The sequence below is a fragment of the Chanodichthys erythropterus genome, chromosome 2 (assembly GCF_024489055.1).
Source record: "Chanodichthys erythropterus isolate Z2021 chromosome 2, ASM2448905v1, whole genome shotgun sequence".
Lineage (NCBI taxonomy): Eukaryota > Metazoa > Chordata > Actinopteri > Cypriniformes > Xenocyprididae > Chanodichthys > Chanodichthys erythropterus.
In genome coordinates this window covers 6,004,296-6,024,532 of record NC_090222.1, presented here as the reverse complement: position 1 = coordinate 6,024,532, position 20,237 = coordinate 6,004,296, and the positions used below count along the sequence as shown (strand labels likewise).

Below are 20,237 nucleotides of genomic sequence, written 5' to 3'. Positions count from 1 at the left end.
TACACATCGTTTAAAATCGTTTTTACATAGAATGCATGTCAACATTACAATTTAAAGAATGCAGTTAGCTAATAATGTAATAATTTAGGCAATTAATTTACAATCACTGTTAGCAGTTTAATTGAAGGTAGAAGCAATGAGATCCTGGAAATAATCAATTACATATTAACAATAATTAGGATATATGGAATATATATTGAGAATCATGGCACATCACTGGTATTGGTATCCACTACTGAAATGTTGGTAGGCCTATTGTGAGAATACTAACTGAGCCATGTCTTGCATGTAAATCATGTAGTAAACAGTTAGAATTATAATAGAATTTTGTGTGCAGGTCCAGACCAGTGATACTTTTGTAAGCAGTTCACAGGGACTTGTTTGTTTCAATGATAACGCAAGAAGTCTGCTGCCCTCGTGTGACTGTCAGAGGAAACGCAGCATACGCTCCACTGGTCAGGTCAATAAAAGAGTGCAAATAGTCATACTCAAATATACTGTAAATACTGTAATATAATCCCAATATAATAGCATAAGCATTTTAATTTTTTACTTATTTTTTTCTGGAAAATGTGTACTGGCTTTATGTTATGTGATTGATTGTTAAACTGCATTCACATTCAGAACAAACTGTGTTAAACTCAGAGTGTTAAACTGAGGGGAAGGGTGTCACAATTGGGTCCAAAGAATACAGGAGAGGAAGCAGATCTAAGTGCTAGGAGTACATTTAATAAACAAACACAAATAAATCCAAACTGGGAAACACAGGGAGCATGTAAACGTAGGAAACACCAAACATTGACTGACAAAGCACAAGAGAAACGCAAGGCTAAGCTTAAGAAGATAATGAGAAAACAAGACACACCCGAGGAGACTGATCAACGTGAAAAACTACAATGATCTACAAACATGGCACACAAGACAGGAAATAACAAAAGTCCAGACAAGACATGGGGAATATACAGTGGTGGACGAAGTACACAAATCAAGAACTTGAGTAAAAGTACAGATACGTATCATAAAATATTACTCAAGTGATTTAGTGCTCCTTTTCAATTTTACTTGAGTGAAAGTACAAAAGTACTTGATTTTTAATGTACTTAAGTAAAAAAGTACTGATTGATGAATGTTTATTTTGTACTGGCCACTTATATAGTTTAATTTTATATTATATATTTTATATAATCCTATTGCTCAAAATAATTATGAATTGTCAAATAGCCAGCACTAGTCAGTATGGATGGAAGATTAGTGGATGCAGATACATAATATGTAATGTGTGTTGAGAAACAAAATAAAAACAGCCGAAATATATAGGGCTAAATACATAACATTTAAAAAAAATTGCTGCAGCAGTGGGGAAGATGAACGTGCATGTGTTATTTTAATTTGTGTTAGAGTTGCACGATTCTGGATAAAATCTTTCAAACAGAAATCATGATTCTACTATGATTCTGAATAGACAACTAAATAAAATTGCGTATAATTATTTGCTAGAGGACAAAATATTAATTGCTGCAGTATACAAATATTTAATTATTTTTTAAAAAATGTGTTGGAATGTATGATTTAATGACTCAACTATTTCATTACTGGATGAATCAATGTTTTTGAACAAATCTTTTGAATGAATCATTCAATGTCAAATTCATTTTAACAGTCACTTGTCGCCTCCTAGTGGCATAACAATGTAATCGATACAACAAGCGGCAAGTTAGTTTTAGAATGTGATTTGATCTGTTTGAATCGAGATCGCAATCTGTAGACACACTGATGTGGATGTGTCGCATTAAAGGGTTAGTTCATCCAAAAATGAAAATTATGTCATTAATGACTCACCCTCATGTCGTTCCAAACCCGTAAAACCTCTGTTCATCTTCAGAACACAGTTTAAGATATTTTAGATTTAGTCCGAAAGCTTTCTGTCCCTCCATTGAAAATGTATGTACGGTAGACTGTCCATGTCCAGAAAGGTAATAAAAACGTCATCAAAGTAGTCCATGTGACATCAGTGGGTTAGTTAGAATTTGTTGAAGCATCGAAAATACATTTTGGTCCAAAAATAACAAAAACTACAACTTGATTCAGCATTGTCTTCTCTGCCGGGTCTGTTGTCAATCCGCGTTCACGATGCTGACGTGTTATCTGGTGCGCCCGAGCTTCGTTTACTGTTCGATTCCGGATTTTTTGGAATCGATTCCGATTCCTGTTTCTGGAATCGAAAAGAATCGATTCCTCACTGTTATTTTCGATTTTTTTTTTTTTTTTAATACCGTGCCACATATGTTCATCATATATATATGCGGTAGATTCTATTTACATACATACATACCTACCTACACACAATGTATATATACACTTATGTATGTGGATAGATAGATTTTTATTTATTTGTGGTACATATATTTCATCCAGTATCATAAAACTATAGCTAAAATTCCTATTAAATTCCAAAAGCATTTTGTTCAGGAATAGACTCATGTACACTTTACACATATAAACTTTTTTTAGGGGCCTTTATATAAATATTCTTCGCGTGAGTGTGATTGATTGTTGTTGTCGATTGATTTATTCTTCTTGTCCTAAACAACGAGTAAGATCAAACCCCGCCCAGCAACCGATTCTAAAGATTTCGTTGGGTCAGTCATTGCGCTGATTGCCTACACAATGCTGAAATAATCATCATACCCTAAACCATACTCTGTGTCACGACTGGATCCATTTATTTAAGGGATAGTTCACCCAAAAATGAAAATGTGATGTTTATCTGCTTACCCCCAGGGCATCCAAGATGTAGAGGACTTTTTTTCTTCAGTCGAACGCAAATTATGATTTTTAACTGCAACCGCTGCCGTCTGTCAGTCAAATAATAGCAGTGATTGGGAACTTGAACAATAAGAGTCGAAAAAACTTCCATAGACAAATCCAAATTAAACCCTGCGGCTCGTGACAGCACATTGATGTCCTAAGACACGAAACGATCGGTTTGTGCGAGAAACCGAACAGTATCTATATATATATATAATTTTTTACCTCTAATACACCACTATGTCCAACTCCGTTCAGCTTCCGGCTAGTGAGGTCTGATCGCGCTCTGACAACGGAAGTGATGTCTCGCGCTCATTGAAGTATATGGGCGAGACATCACTTCCGTCATCACAATGCGTTTCTTGACCTCACTAACGGGAAGCTGAACGCAGTTGGACATAGTGGTGTATTAGAGGTAAAAATTATATAAATAATGTTCGGTTTCTCGCACAAACCGATCGTTTCGTGTCTTAGGACATTAATGTGTCGTCACGAGCCGCAGGTTTTAATTTTGATTTGTCTAAGCAAGTTTTATTTACTGTTATAGTTGAAGTTCCCGTCTACTGCTATTATTTGACTGACAGACGGCAGCGGTTGGAGTTAAAAATCATAATTTTCGTTCGAAAAAAAGTCACCTACATCTTGGATGCACAGGGGGTAAGCAGATAAACATCAAATTTTCATTTTTGGGTGAACTATCCCTTTAGTCTGAACTTTAATTCTTTACATGTGACGTGATTGTGTTGACAAATGGAATCGGCTACAGGCTGCAGTTTGTGTTAAAAAAAATATTAAAGAGGAGTCGATTCCCCTTAATGGAATCGATTCCTACCTTTGGTATCGACTCTCAATTCCCAATGCCTCTTTTTGGAATGCCTTCCAAAAAGAATCGATTCCCAGCCCTATCGTTTACAGTCTGAGGGAGACGCACGCTGTAAACAAAACAACCTTCGCAAACATGTCTAAGGATTTCGACACAGAGGAAGACTTGCATTTTTGCTTTATAAAGTCGTAGTTTTTGTTATTTTTGTTTTGTATTTTTGGACCAAAACGTATTTTCGATGCTTCAAAAACTTCTAACTAACCCACTGATGTCACATGAACTACTTTGATGATGTTTTTATTACCTTTCTGGACATGGACAGTATACGGTACATGGAGGGACAGAAAGCTCTCGGACTAAATCTAAAATATCTTAAACTGTGTTCCGAAGATGAACGGAGGTCTTACGGGTTTGGAACGACATGAGGGTGAGTCGTTAATGACATTTTCATTTTTGGGTGAAGCATTTCAGTGGGCTTAAACAGATCGCCCATTACAGGAGATTTATTTCAAAAACAACTGACAGTTCTTGGCTAATTTTCAGAGAGTGAATCAGTGAGTTGTTGACTCGGGAACAGCTGCAATACGATCAGTCCAATTCGCGTATGAATTGTTGATGTGATTTGTGAGCCGAATTAACAGGATGATTGAAAAGAATCAGTTCGTGCACGAATCGGACAACGCTTTTGTGTCTCTAAAGCATGTGACGATTTCTTCATTTTAAAATAAGGAGTAATTATATGTTTTATGAAATGTAGTGGAGTAAAAAGTATGATCTTATGCTTTGGGATGTAGTGAAGTAAAAGTAAAAGTTGCTCAAAATAAAAATACTCGAGTAAAGTACAGATACTTGAAAAATACTTGAAATAAAAATACTTTGGTATTGTCCACCACTGGGAATATGTGACAGAGCCCCCAACCAGGTGGGTGGTGGAGCGGAGGCAGAACAGGAAGAGGGATGGTGGGCCAAGGAAGAGGACCAGTGGACAGAGCAGAGCATGTGGCCAAGGCTGAGCAGGTGGCCAGGGCTGTGAGCTGAAGTCCACCACAGCAGAGTAGACAGGCCTGAAGGTCCCCATGGCAGAGCAGAAGACCACCACAGCAGATCAGGGGAAACTGTAACAGAAGGCACAGAGAGGTTAGGGTTCGCCTTAGGGGCAGGCGGCTCTGAGACGGCCTCCATAACTCTGTCTGGGAGAGCTGTTCTTGGGAGGGGCTGCATCTGTGTGCAGCCGACACACACAAAATCGCCATAGCCATTATGGTCAGCGCATTACTCTCTGGGCTGAGCTGTGGGACTGGAGTCAATGCTGGAGCGGACTAAGGGGCTGGAGCCGACTTTGGAGTGGACTCAGGGACTGGAGCTGACGCTGACTCTGGAGCGGACTCAGGGCTGAAGCCGACACTGACACTGGAGCGGATTCAGGGCCTGGAGCCAATGCTGACACTGGAGCGGACTCAGGGCCTGGAGCTGACGCTGACTCTGGAGCGGACTCAGGGCTGAAGCCGACACTGACACTGGAGCGGACTCAGGGCCTGGAGCCAATGCTGACACTGGAGCGGACTCGGGGCCTGGAGCTGACGCTGTCACTGGAGCGGACTTGATGTCTGGGGACTCAGGTGATGCGGCTATGACGGCTGGGGACTCTGGCATGGCAGCCATGATGGCTGGAGACTCTGGCATGGTGGCCATGATGGCTGGAGATTCTTTCGTGGCAGCCATGATGGTTGGGGACTCTGCTGTGGCCTGTGCCTAATTTCTTGGGGACTCAGGTGTTACGATTATGATGGCTGGGGACTCTGGCATGGCAGCCATGATGGCTGGAGACTCTGGCATGGTGGCCATGATGGCTGGAGATTCTTTCGTGGCAGCCATGATGGTTGGGGACTCTGCTGTGGCCTGTGCCTAATTTCTTGGGGACTCAGGTGTTACGATTATGATGGCTGGAGACTCTGGCATGGTGGCCATGATGGCTGGAGATTCTTTCGTGGCAGCCATGATGGCTGGAGACTCTGGCGTGGCAGCCATGATGACTGGGGACTCAGGTGTTATGACTATGATGGCTGGGGACTCTGGCATGGCAGCCATGATGGCTGGGGTCCGCAGTGGGTCAAGCTCTGTGGCCGTCGGAGCTTGTGATGTATAGTTGAGCAGAAAAATGACATTAAATAAATAAATAAAAAACATTATAGACTCTTTCTTATATTATCAAGTGATGACAGACACCTTGAAATAAATGTAGCTATATTTTAGAAAACTAATAATAGCCTATTAATAATAATCCTTAAGAAAACTGTACACTTTTAGTGCTTGGGTCCTGATAATAAAAAAGAAGTCAAAATCACCTAATTTCCGCTCATTCTCCTTCAGAACTGCCTATATTAAAAAAAAAAAAAAAAAAAAAGTTTATTCCACAATAGGGCAGCAGTGGCTCAGTGGGGTAGCACTGTCGCTTCACAGCAAGAAGATCCCTGGTTCAACTCAGCCAGGAGGACTTGCTGTGTGGAGTTTGCATGTTCTCTGTGTGGGTTTCCTCGTTTTGACATGCAGCATAGGTCAATTGGAGACACTAAATTTTAAGTGCTTCTACATCGGTGTTATTATCATTTCCCTCTGATTTTAGGGATGGGTAGGGTTATGTTTAGGGGTAGGACAAAATTTTCGGACATGAATGTTGCTCCAGGATCAACAAAATATGTAGACCCAGGAATATCTTACTAGGCAAAATCACGGTGACTAAATGTCCAGTTATTTTACCTGTGCAGAAACAGTTCATTATACTGCTTGATGTAGATAACTAGAATTTGTTATCATGTTATTTTAATTTCTTATCGTAATCATTAACACACATGTTTGTTGCTTAAACAGTTTTACCATTTACTGCACACTAGAGGAACACTAGAGGAAAAGCACCAAAGAATAAAGCCTACTTTATTGGAATCACAATCACAGCCTACTTCTTCTTTGATTTTTTTTTTTCTTTCCAAGAAAATTTAATTTAAAACCAGAATATAGGGGCTCATATACTGAAAAATTAGGTAAATTAGGCAAATTAGGTAGAATATTAGCAACTGTTACCAGTTGTTTAGGGTTAGGGCCCATCTAAACGTTCTCAGAACGTTCTAAGCTAGGTTCTCTCTAAGTAATGAACAATTGCTCTTCAAGTAATATGGGAACGTTATTCAGAATAACGTTCCCATAATGTCTGCAAAACTTCAAAACAGAATGTTTTCAATGGCATCAGCTCCCTACATCATACTTTTTTCCACAACTCATGTTGAGTTTTTTGTCTACTGAAATTTCTTGGATAGATATTTTTGCAGTGTTTCATCAGCAGAATAATCAAAAAACACATTAAATACCAGTACAACCTACTGAAGATCTATCCCTCAGCCTCGCTTTCATTCCCGTTAAAAATCAAAAATGGCGCAGCCGTGAATAAGGTCTATTGCAGGATCATACTACATGGAGGATCATCAATAATGCCCTCTGCTGGTTGTGTGTAAATGTGCAGCGGCGCCCTCTGCTGGTGCAGCGTGATTAAATCCTCCAGTGCGACGCTGCTTGCATTGGCAGTGAAGGGAAGATGGCGGCTGGACCCGGAGCGGCCAGTAGTGGTCACAGCGGTGGCCGCGGCTCGTCTGCCGCTTTGGAGTCATCGCTGGACCGACGATTTCAAGGAGTCTCCAATACGATGGAGTCCATCCAGGGATTGTCGTCGTGGTGCATCGAGAATAAGAAACATCACAGCCTCATCGTGCGCTGCTGGATGAAGTGGCTGAAGAAATGTGAGTTGCTAATGTTGCTAATGGACGCACACACGCACAAAACTTACGGACATGAATGCAAACCATGTCCCGATGATATGCATTTTGTGTTTCAATGCACAGTGTTTGAGAAATGTCAGAATTTGATGTGAACGCGCTGGTGTGTCTCGCGTGCACACGGAGCTGTATGTTGATTTCGCATTAAAGCTCAGTGCAGGATCGTTCTGCAGGCCTGGGCATTTAAAACAAAGTTTGACAGACTTCAGAAGCTTTTAATAGACTTTCGAAACATTGTGCATGAACAGATATGGTGTAAACTCTATAGAGTAACAGATGCGCGAGCCCCACTGGCCCCCACATAGATAAACAAGCGCTGGTCAGTGTGGAGATTACACATATGTAATATAGTGGCCATCGAGATGTCAGTGTGATTTGGTTTTAAAATTTGACCCCTGGTTTCACAGACAAGGTTTAAGTGTAGTCCCAGACTAAAATGCATGTTTGAGCTGTTTTAACTGGAAGCAACGTGCACTGACATATCTTAAAAATATGTCCGTGCCATTGTTTTGCCTCAAGATGCACGCCAGTAATGTGTTTTGTTTTTGTTTTTGTTTTTTCTTGTAAGGTTGGTTTATAAAAGCTAATTGAACTAAGGCCCAATCCTGGTTTAATGTAATTCCTGTCTGTGAACCAAGCCTGAATGTATTGTGAAGATCTCTTGTTGGTGTTGGTGGTGAATGTCAGTGCTGGTGTCTGGTAGTATCAATTTCCCTTGCAATTTCTTCCCTCTGTTGCTTGCTTGTCATTGATTCAGCTAAAGGTTGCAACCTTTCATTCGCATGTTCTCAAATAACAAGAGGTTATATTTGATATAAATCACTAGCTATAGTTCACTGTCCTGTGGTCAGCGTTTGCAATATTGCACTTAAAGGATTAGTTCACTTTCAAACGAAAATTTCCTGATAATTTACTCACCCCCATGTCATCCAAGATCAAAGTTCATGTCTTTCTTTCTTCAGTCAAAAAGAAATTAAGGTTTTTGATGAATACATTCCAGGATTTTTCTCCTTATAGTGGACTTCAATGGACTCCAAATGGTTGAAAGTCAAAATTACAGTTTCAGTGCAGCTTCAAAGGGATCTAAATAATCCCAGATGAGGAATAAGGGAAAAAAAAAATTATATACTTTTAACCATAAACGCTTGCCTTGAACTAGCTCTCAACTTCTCTATTAGAATTCCGGCAGTGTAGATGCTGCTAAGTGTATTACTGCCCTCCACAGGTCAAAGTTTGAACTAAATTGTCATATACAATATGCTAGTGCAAGTATATAACAATTAGTTCAAACTTTGACCTGTGGAGGGCAGTAATACACTTAGCAGCATCTACACTGCCGGAATTGTAATAGAGAAGAAGAAAAAGAGAGCTAGTTAAAGACAAGCGTTTATGGTTAAAAGTAAATTACCGATCGTTTCACTAGATAAGACTCTTATTCCTCACCTGGGATCGTGTAGAGCCCTTTGAAGATGCACTGAAACTGTAATTTGACCTTCAACTGTTTGGAGTCCACTGAAGTCCACTATATGGAGAAAAATACAGGAATGTTTTTATCAAAAACCTTAATTTTTTTTCGACTGAAGAAAGAAAGACATAAACATCTTGGATGACATGGGGGTGAGTAAATTATCATGAAATTTTAATTTGAAAGTGAACTAATCCTTTAAATTTAAATAATCCTGGAGTTATGTTTTATAAGTTTATCCATTCTTTGACCCAGAGCACTCCATGTTATGCTTTTGATGTGGGATTATGATTTTGTATTCCAAACGCTTTATAACAAGGTTACATAGCTACATTACTATTTGCATTATATGCATTACACTACTCTAAATTAGGTATCATGAATCTTTCTCACAAATTTATCTTGGTCAATGTTATATGTCTGCTTTTGTCCATTGTTAGATCATGCTAGTTCTTTCTTATGATGCATTCACACGGGGCGTCAGCATCAACTCTTGACGGAGGGCGTGTCTGAAGCTTGTGTTGACGTGACCATTATAGTGATTACAGCCAATCACTTTACTTTCCAGTGTTGCATGAACGCAGTTGGCTAGCGACTGCTCTAGGGAATTTGCATAGGGCCATCTGATTGGATGACGCCTGCGTTGGCACTTGAAAAGTTGAGAAATCTTCGACTTCTGCCACTTGCAACGCGAGTGAAACGACGCGACAGAACCCACAATTCAGTTCGGCAACGCATGACGTCACCCATTCAAAGTAAATGAGAAGCGTTAACGCCGGCGCCCCGTGTGAATGCAGCGTTAATGGTGTTGGCCTACATTACTTTGTTTTAATTTTAAAATGATTGGGAGTAAAAATTCACATAACTCAAGAACAATCTTTCAAATTATTATGTAATGTAAATGTATAGACCTTATGTGCCGGAGAACTTTGAACTTCCATTTTTGCGGTTACTTTATATTTCTATGGCATCACTGTTGGTGAGTAATTAGCTGGTGAAGTGGATTTACTTATTGTATTGTTAAAGGGATAGTTCACCCAAAAATGAAAATTCTGTCACTAAAGGTGCAATATGTAAGAATTTTGCAGTAAAATATCCCAAAACCACTAGGCCAGTGTTATATATTTTGTTCACTTGAGTACTTACAATATCCCAAATGTTTCCAACTATTTGTAAATCGTGAGAAAATTTCAATTTTAACTAAGGCTCCAGGACGTTTGAGGAGTCGCCTGTCAGTTGCGTCATACCCGCGTTACCCTCGGTTTCCGGTTTTATTTTGTAGAAACCACGGAAACACCAAAGATGCTTTATTATTTACATGTTTTAAAGGGGACCTATTATGCCCCATTTTACAAGATGTAAAATAAGTCTCTGATGTCCCCAGAGTTTATGAAGTTTTAGCTTGAAATACCTCACAGATCATTTTTTATAGCATGTTAAAATTGCCACTTTTAGTGGTTGAGCAAAAACGCGCCGTTTCAGTGTGGTCCCTTTAAATGCAAATGAGCTGCTGCGCTCGGCCTAGGAGGGCGGAGCTTAAGAGCTCGTTCTCCCGTCAGGATTCAATCAGGATGCACAATAATGTTAGAAACTGCTAATATATGCTGCATGGATATACAACAGGTATAGTTCAATTACGGTTATAACTTATATTGACTTCTTGTTTTTTATCCATTATATTAGTACAAGCCTGTTGTACTGCAGCTCAGATTTAGGTTGTAAATGAAGAGAGCTATGTGGATGAATCCATCCAGCTACAGAACACCAAACACAAAACACTTAGGAGACATTCTCGTTAGTGCAGTAATGGCGCTGTGAACTTGCTCAGGGCAGTTCCATGTTCAAACTTCAGTGTCAGTCAACGGTATGGGTGGAGCCTGTAGCTTTTGTGACGTCACACTGCCAGGGATCTGGAAACGGCTCGTTCTGAGACACTGCTTATGATTTATGGGGATTAAAAAAAAAGGAGTGGGTGGATTTTTATCACTATAGGGTGGTTCTGTACACACACTGCCAACACACATTTATGTCCAAACACCATGCAAAAGTGAATTTTGTGTAATAGGTCCCCTTTAATAGACAAGGGAACAACTGTTTTGATATATTTATGGACAGAAAACTAATTTTTGTTGTATAGCTCAACATGTTTAGTCTTATTGTTTAAACCTAATTGTCTTGATTTTTTGCTAGTACCATGCTTTACCATGCCTTAGAGAAAAACACTTTTGTGAAGTAGCTAACATAGCATAATCAGATGCAGCTTTATTTTTTAGTAACAGTAATACAGCATTTTCTCCATCATACAATATGTTTTAAAATTAATTGCATGCCATTTATCAAAACAAGCCATCCAGCATTTAATATATTCTAAAACTGATCTATCTTACTGAAGTGTGTAACAAGTGTGTGTTCGCTCGGCGGCTGCTAACATCATTTTCAACACACTCAAATGTATCTAATATGATAAACAGAGCTGTGTTACCTCATACTTATGACAAGAAAAGCGGAAGCGGCACTGGCGACTGTAGCATAATAAAAGTTCTGCTGCTCGTAAGGCGTGTGTTGTACAATCGCTCCAGCACTTGGTCCTGCTCTGCTTCATACTACAGTAACATTAATAATCGCATCAGTGAACATGATTTCTTCCTGACTCTTATCCCAATTCTTTTCCACTGGTCGTAGAGGTGAAGACGATATTAGGGATGGGCGATATTATCATTTGCGATAAATACCGTTGAAAATTCTCCTCGCGATAAAAAATTGTCACCTCGCGATAATTACGATAAGTCTAGTTGTTGATGTATTTCGTGCGCGACCAATTCACTGTTCACGTGTGGAGTTAAAACAAGCATGACGAAAGACGTGAGGCTGAGGAGCAGCTTGTTGTTAAGCGAAGAGTTCCCTTCACAATTTGAAACTGGTTTGGTTATAGAAAATCAGATGTGGAGCAAGCTACGGTAATCACTATAAACAAATGTTCAGTGAATGAGCCGTATGTCATTCACGCCATCATCACCCGGGTTTTGATAGCGCGCGAGTGCAGGTGAGACCTGAACATCCCACGTTGCTACTGTTTAAACTAAACTCATTTAAACCTTGCCAGTTGCCACTTTAAACATTCAACTGTAAGAGAACTTGCGCGCGCTGTGAGGAGATTTGTGTGTACTCATCCGAAGCGCGTACACGGAGAGCTGCGTCAGATATATTTTGTAAACTATCTGAAGACATAGTTGGGATTGTTACTTTTTGACACAGTTAGGGCTGTTACGGTCGGCATGACAATCGCGCCACGTGTGACTTTATTTATATATATATATTTATATATAATATATTTATATATAATATATTTATATATAATATATTTATATATATAAATATAAATATATATATATATATATATATATATATATATATATATATATATATATATATATATATATATATATATATATATATAATATATTTATATATAATATATTTATATATAATATATTTATATATAATATATTTATATATTATATTTATATATTATATATTTATATATAATATATTTATATATTATATTTATATATTATATATATATATATATATTTATATATATATATATTTATATATATATATTTATATATAATATATTTATATATAATATATTTATATATATATATATATATATATATATATATATATATATATATATATATATATATATATATATATATATATATATATATATATATATATATATATATATATATATATATATATATATATATATATAATATGAGGTCGCGTTAACTGTTTTTGTTTTTTAGCAATGACGGAAAAAATATGAAGGCCGTCCGTCATTTTGAAAGATTACTGAGGCTGATGTAGCTTGTAAATGTAATTCCCACCCCTGCCCAGTAGGTGGTGAGGTCCAGTGTGGCAGCAGAGAACGAGTTCAGTCTCCAGAATAAAATGATGCGTTTGATTACAAGCACTCAGTTTAGGTATATTTTATAATAATAAAGTTATGATACTTATACTTAAATAATTCAGTTTCTAATCCAGTTCGTTTTGTTTTAAATGTTTTTTTTTCTTATTTTTCTTGCTGACTAATGACTATCAAGTTTATGGTATATATATATATATATATATATATATCTAAATTATCATCATTGTTATCGTTATCGCAATAAATACCTGAAATTATCGTGATAATTTTTTTAGGCCCATCCCTGGACCACATGTCCCAAGATTGTCCCAAGATGCTTTGAAAAGGCCTCTAGTGGACAGAAAATATTACATATTGCACCTTTAAATAAACAGCACTTTTCATTTTTTTTTTTAGGTAGATCTAATAGTAGTTATGTTTATTAGTTACAGAAATTGAATAAATCAATGTAAAGGAACTGCATAGTCTTCACTGTATAAATAGATATAGATTAATTCTTATTAAAGTTACAGAAGTTGTTCAGTCGAGCATTTTTTATTTATTTATTTTTTTGCAGGTAGTCTGTTGTTTGATTATCATTAAAAACACAGGCAGCAGCAGGAATATTAGGCTGCTGTCCCTTTAAGACTAACGCACAAATTCAGTATATTGTTACTAGGTATGTGCAACGATTAATCATTTGCAAAATAAAAGACGGGCATTTTGACAATTTTGTGTGAAATTGTCAGTTCAAGAGACTTGAAAGAGCTCTCAATTCAGTACTCAGATGCTGTCCGACGCGGCTGGGTGTGTGCTTTGGATGTTGGTGCACACAAAACTTCTTCTCATACAGAGTGCAAGACTTTTGCATCTTCCTGCGGTTGAATGTTTAAATTGGCAAGGCTTAAAAAACGCACACAAATGATAAACTTTTATGATGAGGCAGCACTGGTCAGATCGGGACAGTGACAATTCTGTCAATGAGCCCTGCGTGTGCTCTCTTTCTCTCACGGTGAGTAAGTGTGTGTGAGAGAAGGCGACAGAGGGCGCTCCCAGTGGTGCGTAACACTTTTTTTTTTTTGTCTCCTCGTGAAATTTAGTCACACGTGAGTGATTTACTAGCAGTGTAGAGGGTTGTTTTATAAAATTGTGAACTCATGATGTTTCTGGAATATCTCTTGCTGCTGAATTATCCATTAACCTAATTTAATATAATTTTGTCTTTTTTTTTTATCATGTGTTTTTAATGAAGTAGTCATAAACTAAGAGGTGTAGAATTTCCACATTGATTTAAAAATTGGAATTGGTATTGCAGATACTCATAATTTTTGGTATCGGGATCGGATCAGTTCTGAAAAATGGTATCGCTGCATCCCTAGATATGGCTTGCTGATAAGATGATGTGTTAGTTATGCACCTGTGATGACTCATGTGTGTACAAGGAGTGCTAGAGATAAGATCTTGTCAGCATTGTGGTCATTCTTGAACTTTTGCAGGTGTGGTGATTGATTCACTGTTTTGGATTGCCACTTTTGCTTAAACTTGTGAATGCGTACAGAAGGATGTGTCTGGTTTGCTATACTCTTTAACAGTCATATGGAACTTGTAAACAACATGTATTTGGCATGCAAACAACACGTCCAGTGCTTCCCACAGGTTTGAAATATACTTGCGGTGGTAGCCGGGTGAAAAATCCTCTTATTACCCACGGCACAAAAATGGTCTTCTACATGTGACAAACAAACAATGTGTGATTTTTAACAGTATTTTTATATATTGAAGTTAATTTTAAGTAAATTAAATAACATATACATTTAATTACATGCTAACATTATGCATTTTTATGCATTGTAAATTATGCAAAATTACAGCATTTAAATGGTTCACATTTTTCTATGTTCTCCTTGCTGTCATATAGTGTCTCTCTCAGTGAATGGGACACTGATTTTACTAGTAAAATTTATAAAATTAATAATATATGTCAAATAATGTTCTTAGTCTTTCCTTCCTGTGGGGGAGACTACAATAATTTACTATGAATTAAATGGAAATCAAATTAAATACAATTTGTGAAACCAAAATTCCAATAATGCCCAAAAGAAAAAGAAAAAACTTAGTGTGTCTTTTAATTAACAAGCCTGAAATACACAGGTATTCTTATTTTGAAATGTCTTTACTATTGCAGGCTGATCCTTCAGATTCTTACAATCGTCTAAAACATTTTATATAAAAGCCATAAAGTAGACATTGTAATTATTCATCAACTTGAGTTCATTAGCAATCGCTTGGCATAAATCTGCACTTTTCATTGATTGAGAATCACTTTGAAGCAGTCTGAAGCGCTGTTGCGCGAGCTTGTAGAAAGCGCAACAGCGCCATCTTGTGACTTTGCACAATGCAGCGCCCGTTTGAATGTTAGCGGGAGTAAACAGTTCTGACGTACACATACCGAGCAGGTACGAAAAGAATAGTTAATCGATCGCGGATGGTTTTATTATCTTGCGCGGATATAAAAGTATAAGGATAAAAATAATAAAAGCAAAAATGTGTCTCCGAATATACTTGCCGGAGGCCGTTATTATACGTGGTCGGCCCGCCCAAGTAAGGTCTATGTGTGGGAAGCACTGACGTCGTCAATGTGCTGTTTACATGTTAAAATTCACATATATTTGCATTCACGCCATGTTACTACCGTAATTACCAGATTTCAACTTGTAAAAAACATTCACGAGGTTATTTGAGATAACCGCAATTGTGCTGTTTAAATTTCAGTCACATTTTGCCATTCAAAGACATCTGTTTAATTTGATTAAATTTTACAAATGATGATTGATCATGTGGAATTTGATGTTGCTTTGGATGCACATTCTTTAACATCAACAGCAAAAAAAAAAGTATTTTCTCATTTTAAATTTGATAAGCAGGGTCGTAGCTTGACATACATTAAGGATAATATTCAATATAATAACAATTGTCAATCAATATAAGTTTCTCAATTGTAGATCCTTAAAATTTCACATTTGGTATTATGTATTTGATTACATGCTTGATTACATGCTTGTCCATGATCTGGACTATTTGGTTATCTACATTTTAATAGCATTGTTAAACATGGCTGCAGAGCTCTACTGTTTGCTATTGCTATTTGATATGCTATTTGACTCATTTTGACTAATTTTCATAAGTAATCTACATTATTAAATCATAATTATAACAATAAAAATAGATTTTGTCTCCAAGTTAAGCATTTTTCTTTTTTTTTTTTTTTTTAATACAAAAGTCAGTTTTGTACTGAAGTTTGTGCTCTCATATTGTATTTCTCATTGTATTGCCTTATCCTTTCACCTCTCTCTGTGTGTGTGTGTGTGTGTGTGCGCGTGCATTGTTCTCAATCTTGGATGTGTTGTGGTGGACAGAGCCGTAAATCACTGATAAGCCACGCAATATCGCGTTCATATCGCAGATGTATCGCCTTTGATAATGAACGATATTGCGATATTGCGTGGGTTATCAGTGAACTACGGCTCTGTCTATTAAATGCCGCTCCATTTGAAAGCAGGCAATCAGGGAACCGGCTTTACTGACGGAATGCGTGTGACGATCGCATGCGATATATAGCCCAGCCCTACTCTAGATATATATGTCCTTTTAAGTTTCATTGAGGGAGACCGGTTAAAAGGGGACATCGGATGCAAAATTCACTTTTACTTGGTGTTTGGACATAAATGTGTGTTGGCAGTGTCTAAACAAACACCCTATAATGATAAAAATCCACCCATTGCTTTTTCTTTTTTTTTTTATCTCCACAAATCATAAGCACATTGTCAGATCAAGCTGTTCAGATTCTTGGCAAAGTGACGTAAATGTGCACAGGCCCCTCCCACAACTCTTGACTGCCGTTTTAGCATAGACCCGCCCTGAGTGAGCTGTAAACAGTCCGCCATTGTTTCGACGCCGCGCAGGTGTAGACAAGAATGTCTCCTAAGCAACTGAGGCATTTTGTTAGTGGATATAAGAATTAACATAGCAGTCGTCCTTTACTCTCGACATCTGAACCGCTGAAGATGCAGTGGATTCATTTGGTTTTTGAAGGGAATGTTCCCCGGATCTACCTATATACGATTGTCTGCGCTAGGCATGTGACGGTATCAAATTTTCATGTTGCGATTAATTGATGAAGCTTTTATCACGGTAATACGGTATTATCACGATATTAAAATAAGTTGCAAAACCATTTTTGTCATAGTTTAACAGGTTTAAGAACTCTTTTTGTAATAAAACAATTAGGCTATAAAGAACAACAGATAGCACTTTACTCTATTTAATGCATTAACTAAGATTGAGCAATAGCTACATTTGTTACAGAAAGTGTTATTTTTTTGTTAATGTTAGTTTAGAAACACAACTGATCATTGTTAGTTTTGTCTCAGGTCCATTAAAAAAAGTTATTTTGATTTTAGTAATGTTATTAAATACTAACTAAGAAATTAACATTAATTAATAAGTATTTTTATTGTCAGTTTAGTGATAATGAATTAACATGTTAACTAATGAAGTTTGAAAATATCCTTTTAAGTCTTTTTTAAGTATTCAGTATACTTGAGATTACAAAAAAAATGAATGGCTGTTTGAAGCAATTTAAAAACTTCACTAGCGCAGTTACTTTGTTTGCACGGTTTCCGTGGTAACCGCTGCACGCTGCTGTTCCATCAGCGCCCTCTGCTTTCAGAGAGTGAACGCGCACTTTCATTCAGCTCGTCTCCTTCACTCGTTCCGCCATGTGCTTCTCGTGCACGTTGGGATTGTTTACATCTGAGCGCGTGTCCTTTTGACGCAGAATACAGCGGTGTTGTGCATTTTATACGATTGATGGGTAAAGTATTCTTAATTGCCTTATAAAAAATTAATAATTGGTAGAAAATTAATATTTACGGTATTCTGAAGTGCCGACGATTACAATATCGTGCATATTCATTATCGCGATTTATCGCATTACCGAATATCGGCACAAGTCTAGTCTGCACTAAAAAGTTTGTTTTGCTAAAAAGTTCCTGAAGGATGGATCAGTACTTCCAGAAGATGTGAGTAACATTATAGGTTTTTTTTATTTTTTATTTTTTTATGAATCTTTGCAAATCACCTTTCCTAATAATGTGCTAGTTGGCAAGTTCCACAAAGAATGCGGCTAAAGTTAAAGGCCAGTTTACGCTGCACAGATAAACGCCAACAAACACGTCTGTTGGAGTTTGTTGGATCAGGACGCAGCCAGTCTGAAATGAGACGCAGCTAGTGTGATAGCCCTGTTGGCATCTGTTTAGTCGTGGAATGTCTGCGCAGTGTGGTATGATTTTTCTAACAAACGACAACAAACTCTGACGTAATCTGACCTGGCCATGAACCAATGAGGCATGTCCCTTGCAAAGACTGCTGTTTGATCGCGCTGGCGCCTCACGCACACACAACAAAGCACTGCAAACGTGGCATCGCAGATTGTTCATTATCAAAACAATACAGTGGAACAAACATATGTCGTCATTTCTATTTAGAACCCCCTCACTGTAATTCATAACTGCATGTTTATAATAAACAATGCATTAAGGTCATTGTCTTATTACAAACTGTGTACATTTTATATAAAGATAACATGGATAACATTTCAAATGTATACATTGTGTACGATAATTGGCACAGTATGCTTTATAGATTTTTTCTGAAAAAAATTTATTTTTCCACAAATTTTGTATGCATGCAAAATGTATAATATCACTGCTACACATTTTTAGTAATTGTGCTGTTAATTCTCAAATTGTATTTTCAGAAATTTTTGAATATTTTTCCTCCCCAAATTTGTCACTACCGAAACAAAATAATAAACCATTTGAAAAGTTTGGTTCCAAAATGCGATAAACAGCTTTTTTTTTTTTTTTTTTTTTCTATTGAGTTTCCACCAAAATCAGTATTGTATTTGGTCGGTATTGACAAGTTATTTAATTTTACGCAAAATGCGATATCCACCATGTTATTCTGTCATGTTTTCTCACTTACTTTCCAAAACGTGAAAAACGCCACTCTCCCTTCTCTGCAGAATGCGATATATCCAATCACAAGGCACCATTCCATGCGCTAAACATAAATGGCGGCGCTCTGAATACACCCGGCATCCTAGTTTTCCTCATCTACTTTGTGATCAACAAAAACAGCAAAATTTATAATTTTGACAGCATTTATGAACCTGAGGTGGTTTCTTTGCTGGGGAAGAAATGTAAGCCAAAATGTAATCATTTACATGATGAGATTAAGAAGATGAGGCACTCGAGTAATTTATAACATTAACAAGATGACTTGTTGAATTCATCTTGGGAGCGACGACTGAATGTATTTTTAATCAAATGCCTGTATATAAGATTAGTATTGTCAAAGCCTCTGAACTGTCATATATGTGAATCAACTTACTTTGTTGTGTATTTTCAATATGAAACACAACTTTTATATTGATGGATTAATTGCATTTTGTAAAAAAAAAAAAAAACGTGTTTGGGGAGGAAATAATATGTTTTTATAATAAACTTTTGAAAATCTATTTTTTTTTTTTATGTTTTTATAACCAAAAGATGCTATGTTAAAATTTGAAACAGAAAGTTGTGGTTTTTATCTGGCTACTTTCTTGGTAAAGAAAACACCTTTTTACTCAAATTAATCCAAATGGATTTATAGCGTTTTGAAAATTTGATGTTTATCTGTTTACCCCCAGCACATCCAAGATGTAAGTGACTTTGTTTCTTCAGTCGAAAACTAATGATGATTTTTAACTCCACCCTTTGCCGTCTGTCAGTCTTATAACGCGAGTGAATGGGAACACAATTTATAAGAGTCAATACATTAATACTCTAACACACCATTATGTCCAACTGCGTTCAGCATTCGCTTAGTGAAGTCTGATCGTGCTGTGAGAACGTCAGTGATGTCTCACACTTATACTTCAATGAGTGCTAGACATCACTTCCGTTGTCAGAGCGCGATCAGACTTCACTAAGTGAATGCTGAACGCAGTTGGACATAGTGGTGTGTTAGAAGTAAAAAATTATATAAATACTGTTTGGTTTCTCGCAAAAAAAACTGATCGTTTTGTGTCTTAGGACATCAATGTGTCGTCACGAGCTGCAGGGTTTAATATGGATTTGTCTATGCATATTTTTTGACTCTTATAAATTGTGTTACCATTCACTCGCATTATAAGAATGACGGACGGCAACGGTTGGAGTTAAAAATCATCATTTGTGTTCTACTGAAGAAACAAAGTCACCTACATCTTGGATGCGCTGGGGGTAAACAGATAAACATCACATTTTCATTTTTGGGTGAACTATCCCTTTAACACTAAGCATGCAGACAATTATACTTTTT

General features: G+C 37.1%; 1 protein-coding gene across 1 annotated transcript in view; it reads left to right on the top strand.

The window, feature by feature from the left end:
- Nucleotides 1-7,208: 7,208 nt before the first annotated feature.
- Nucleotides 7,209-20,237, top strand: part of rprd2b (regulation of nuclear pre-mRNA domain containing 2b) — a 28,848-nt gene continuing 15,819 nt past the window's right edge. The window contains exon 1 of the mRNA XM_067400389.1: nt 7,209-7,419. Coding sequence (XP_067256490.1) covers nt 7,218-7,419 — 202 coding nt within the window. The 5' untranslated portion in view covers nt 7,209-7,217. The remainder of the gene's footprint in view (nt 7,420-20,237) is intronic.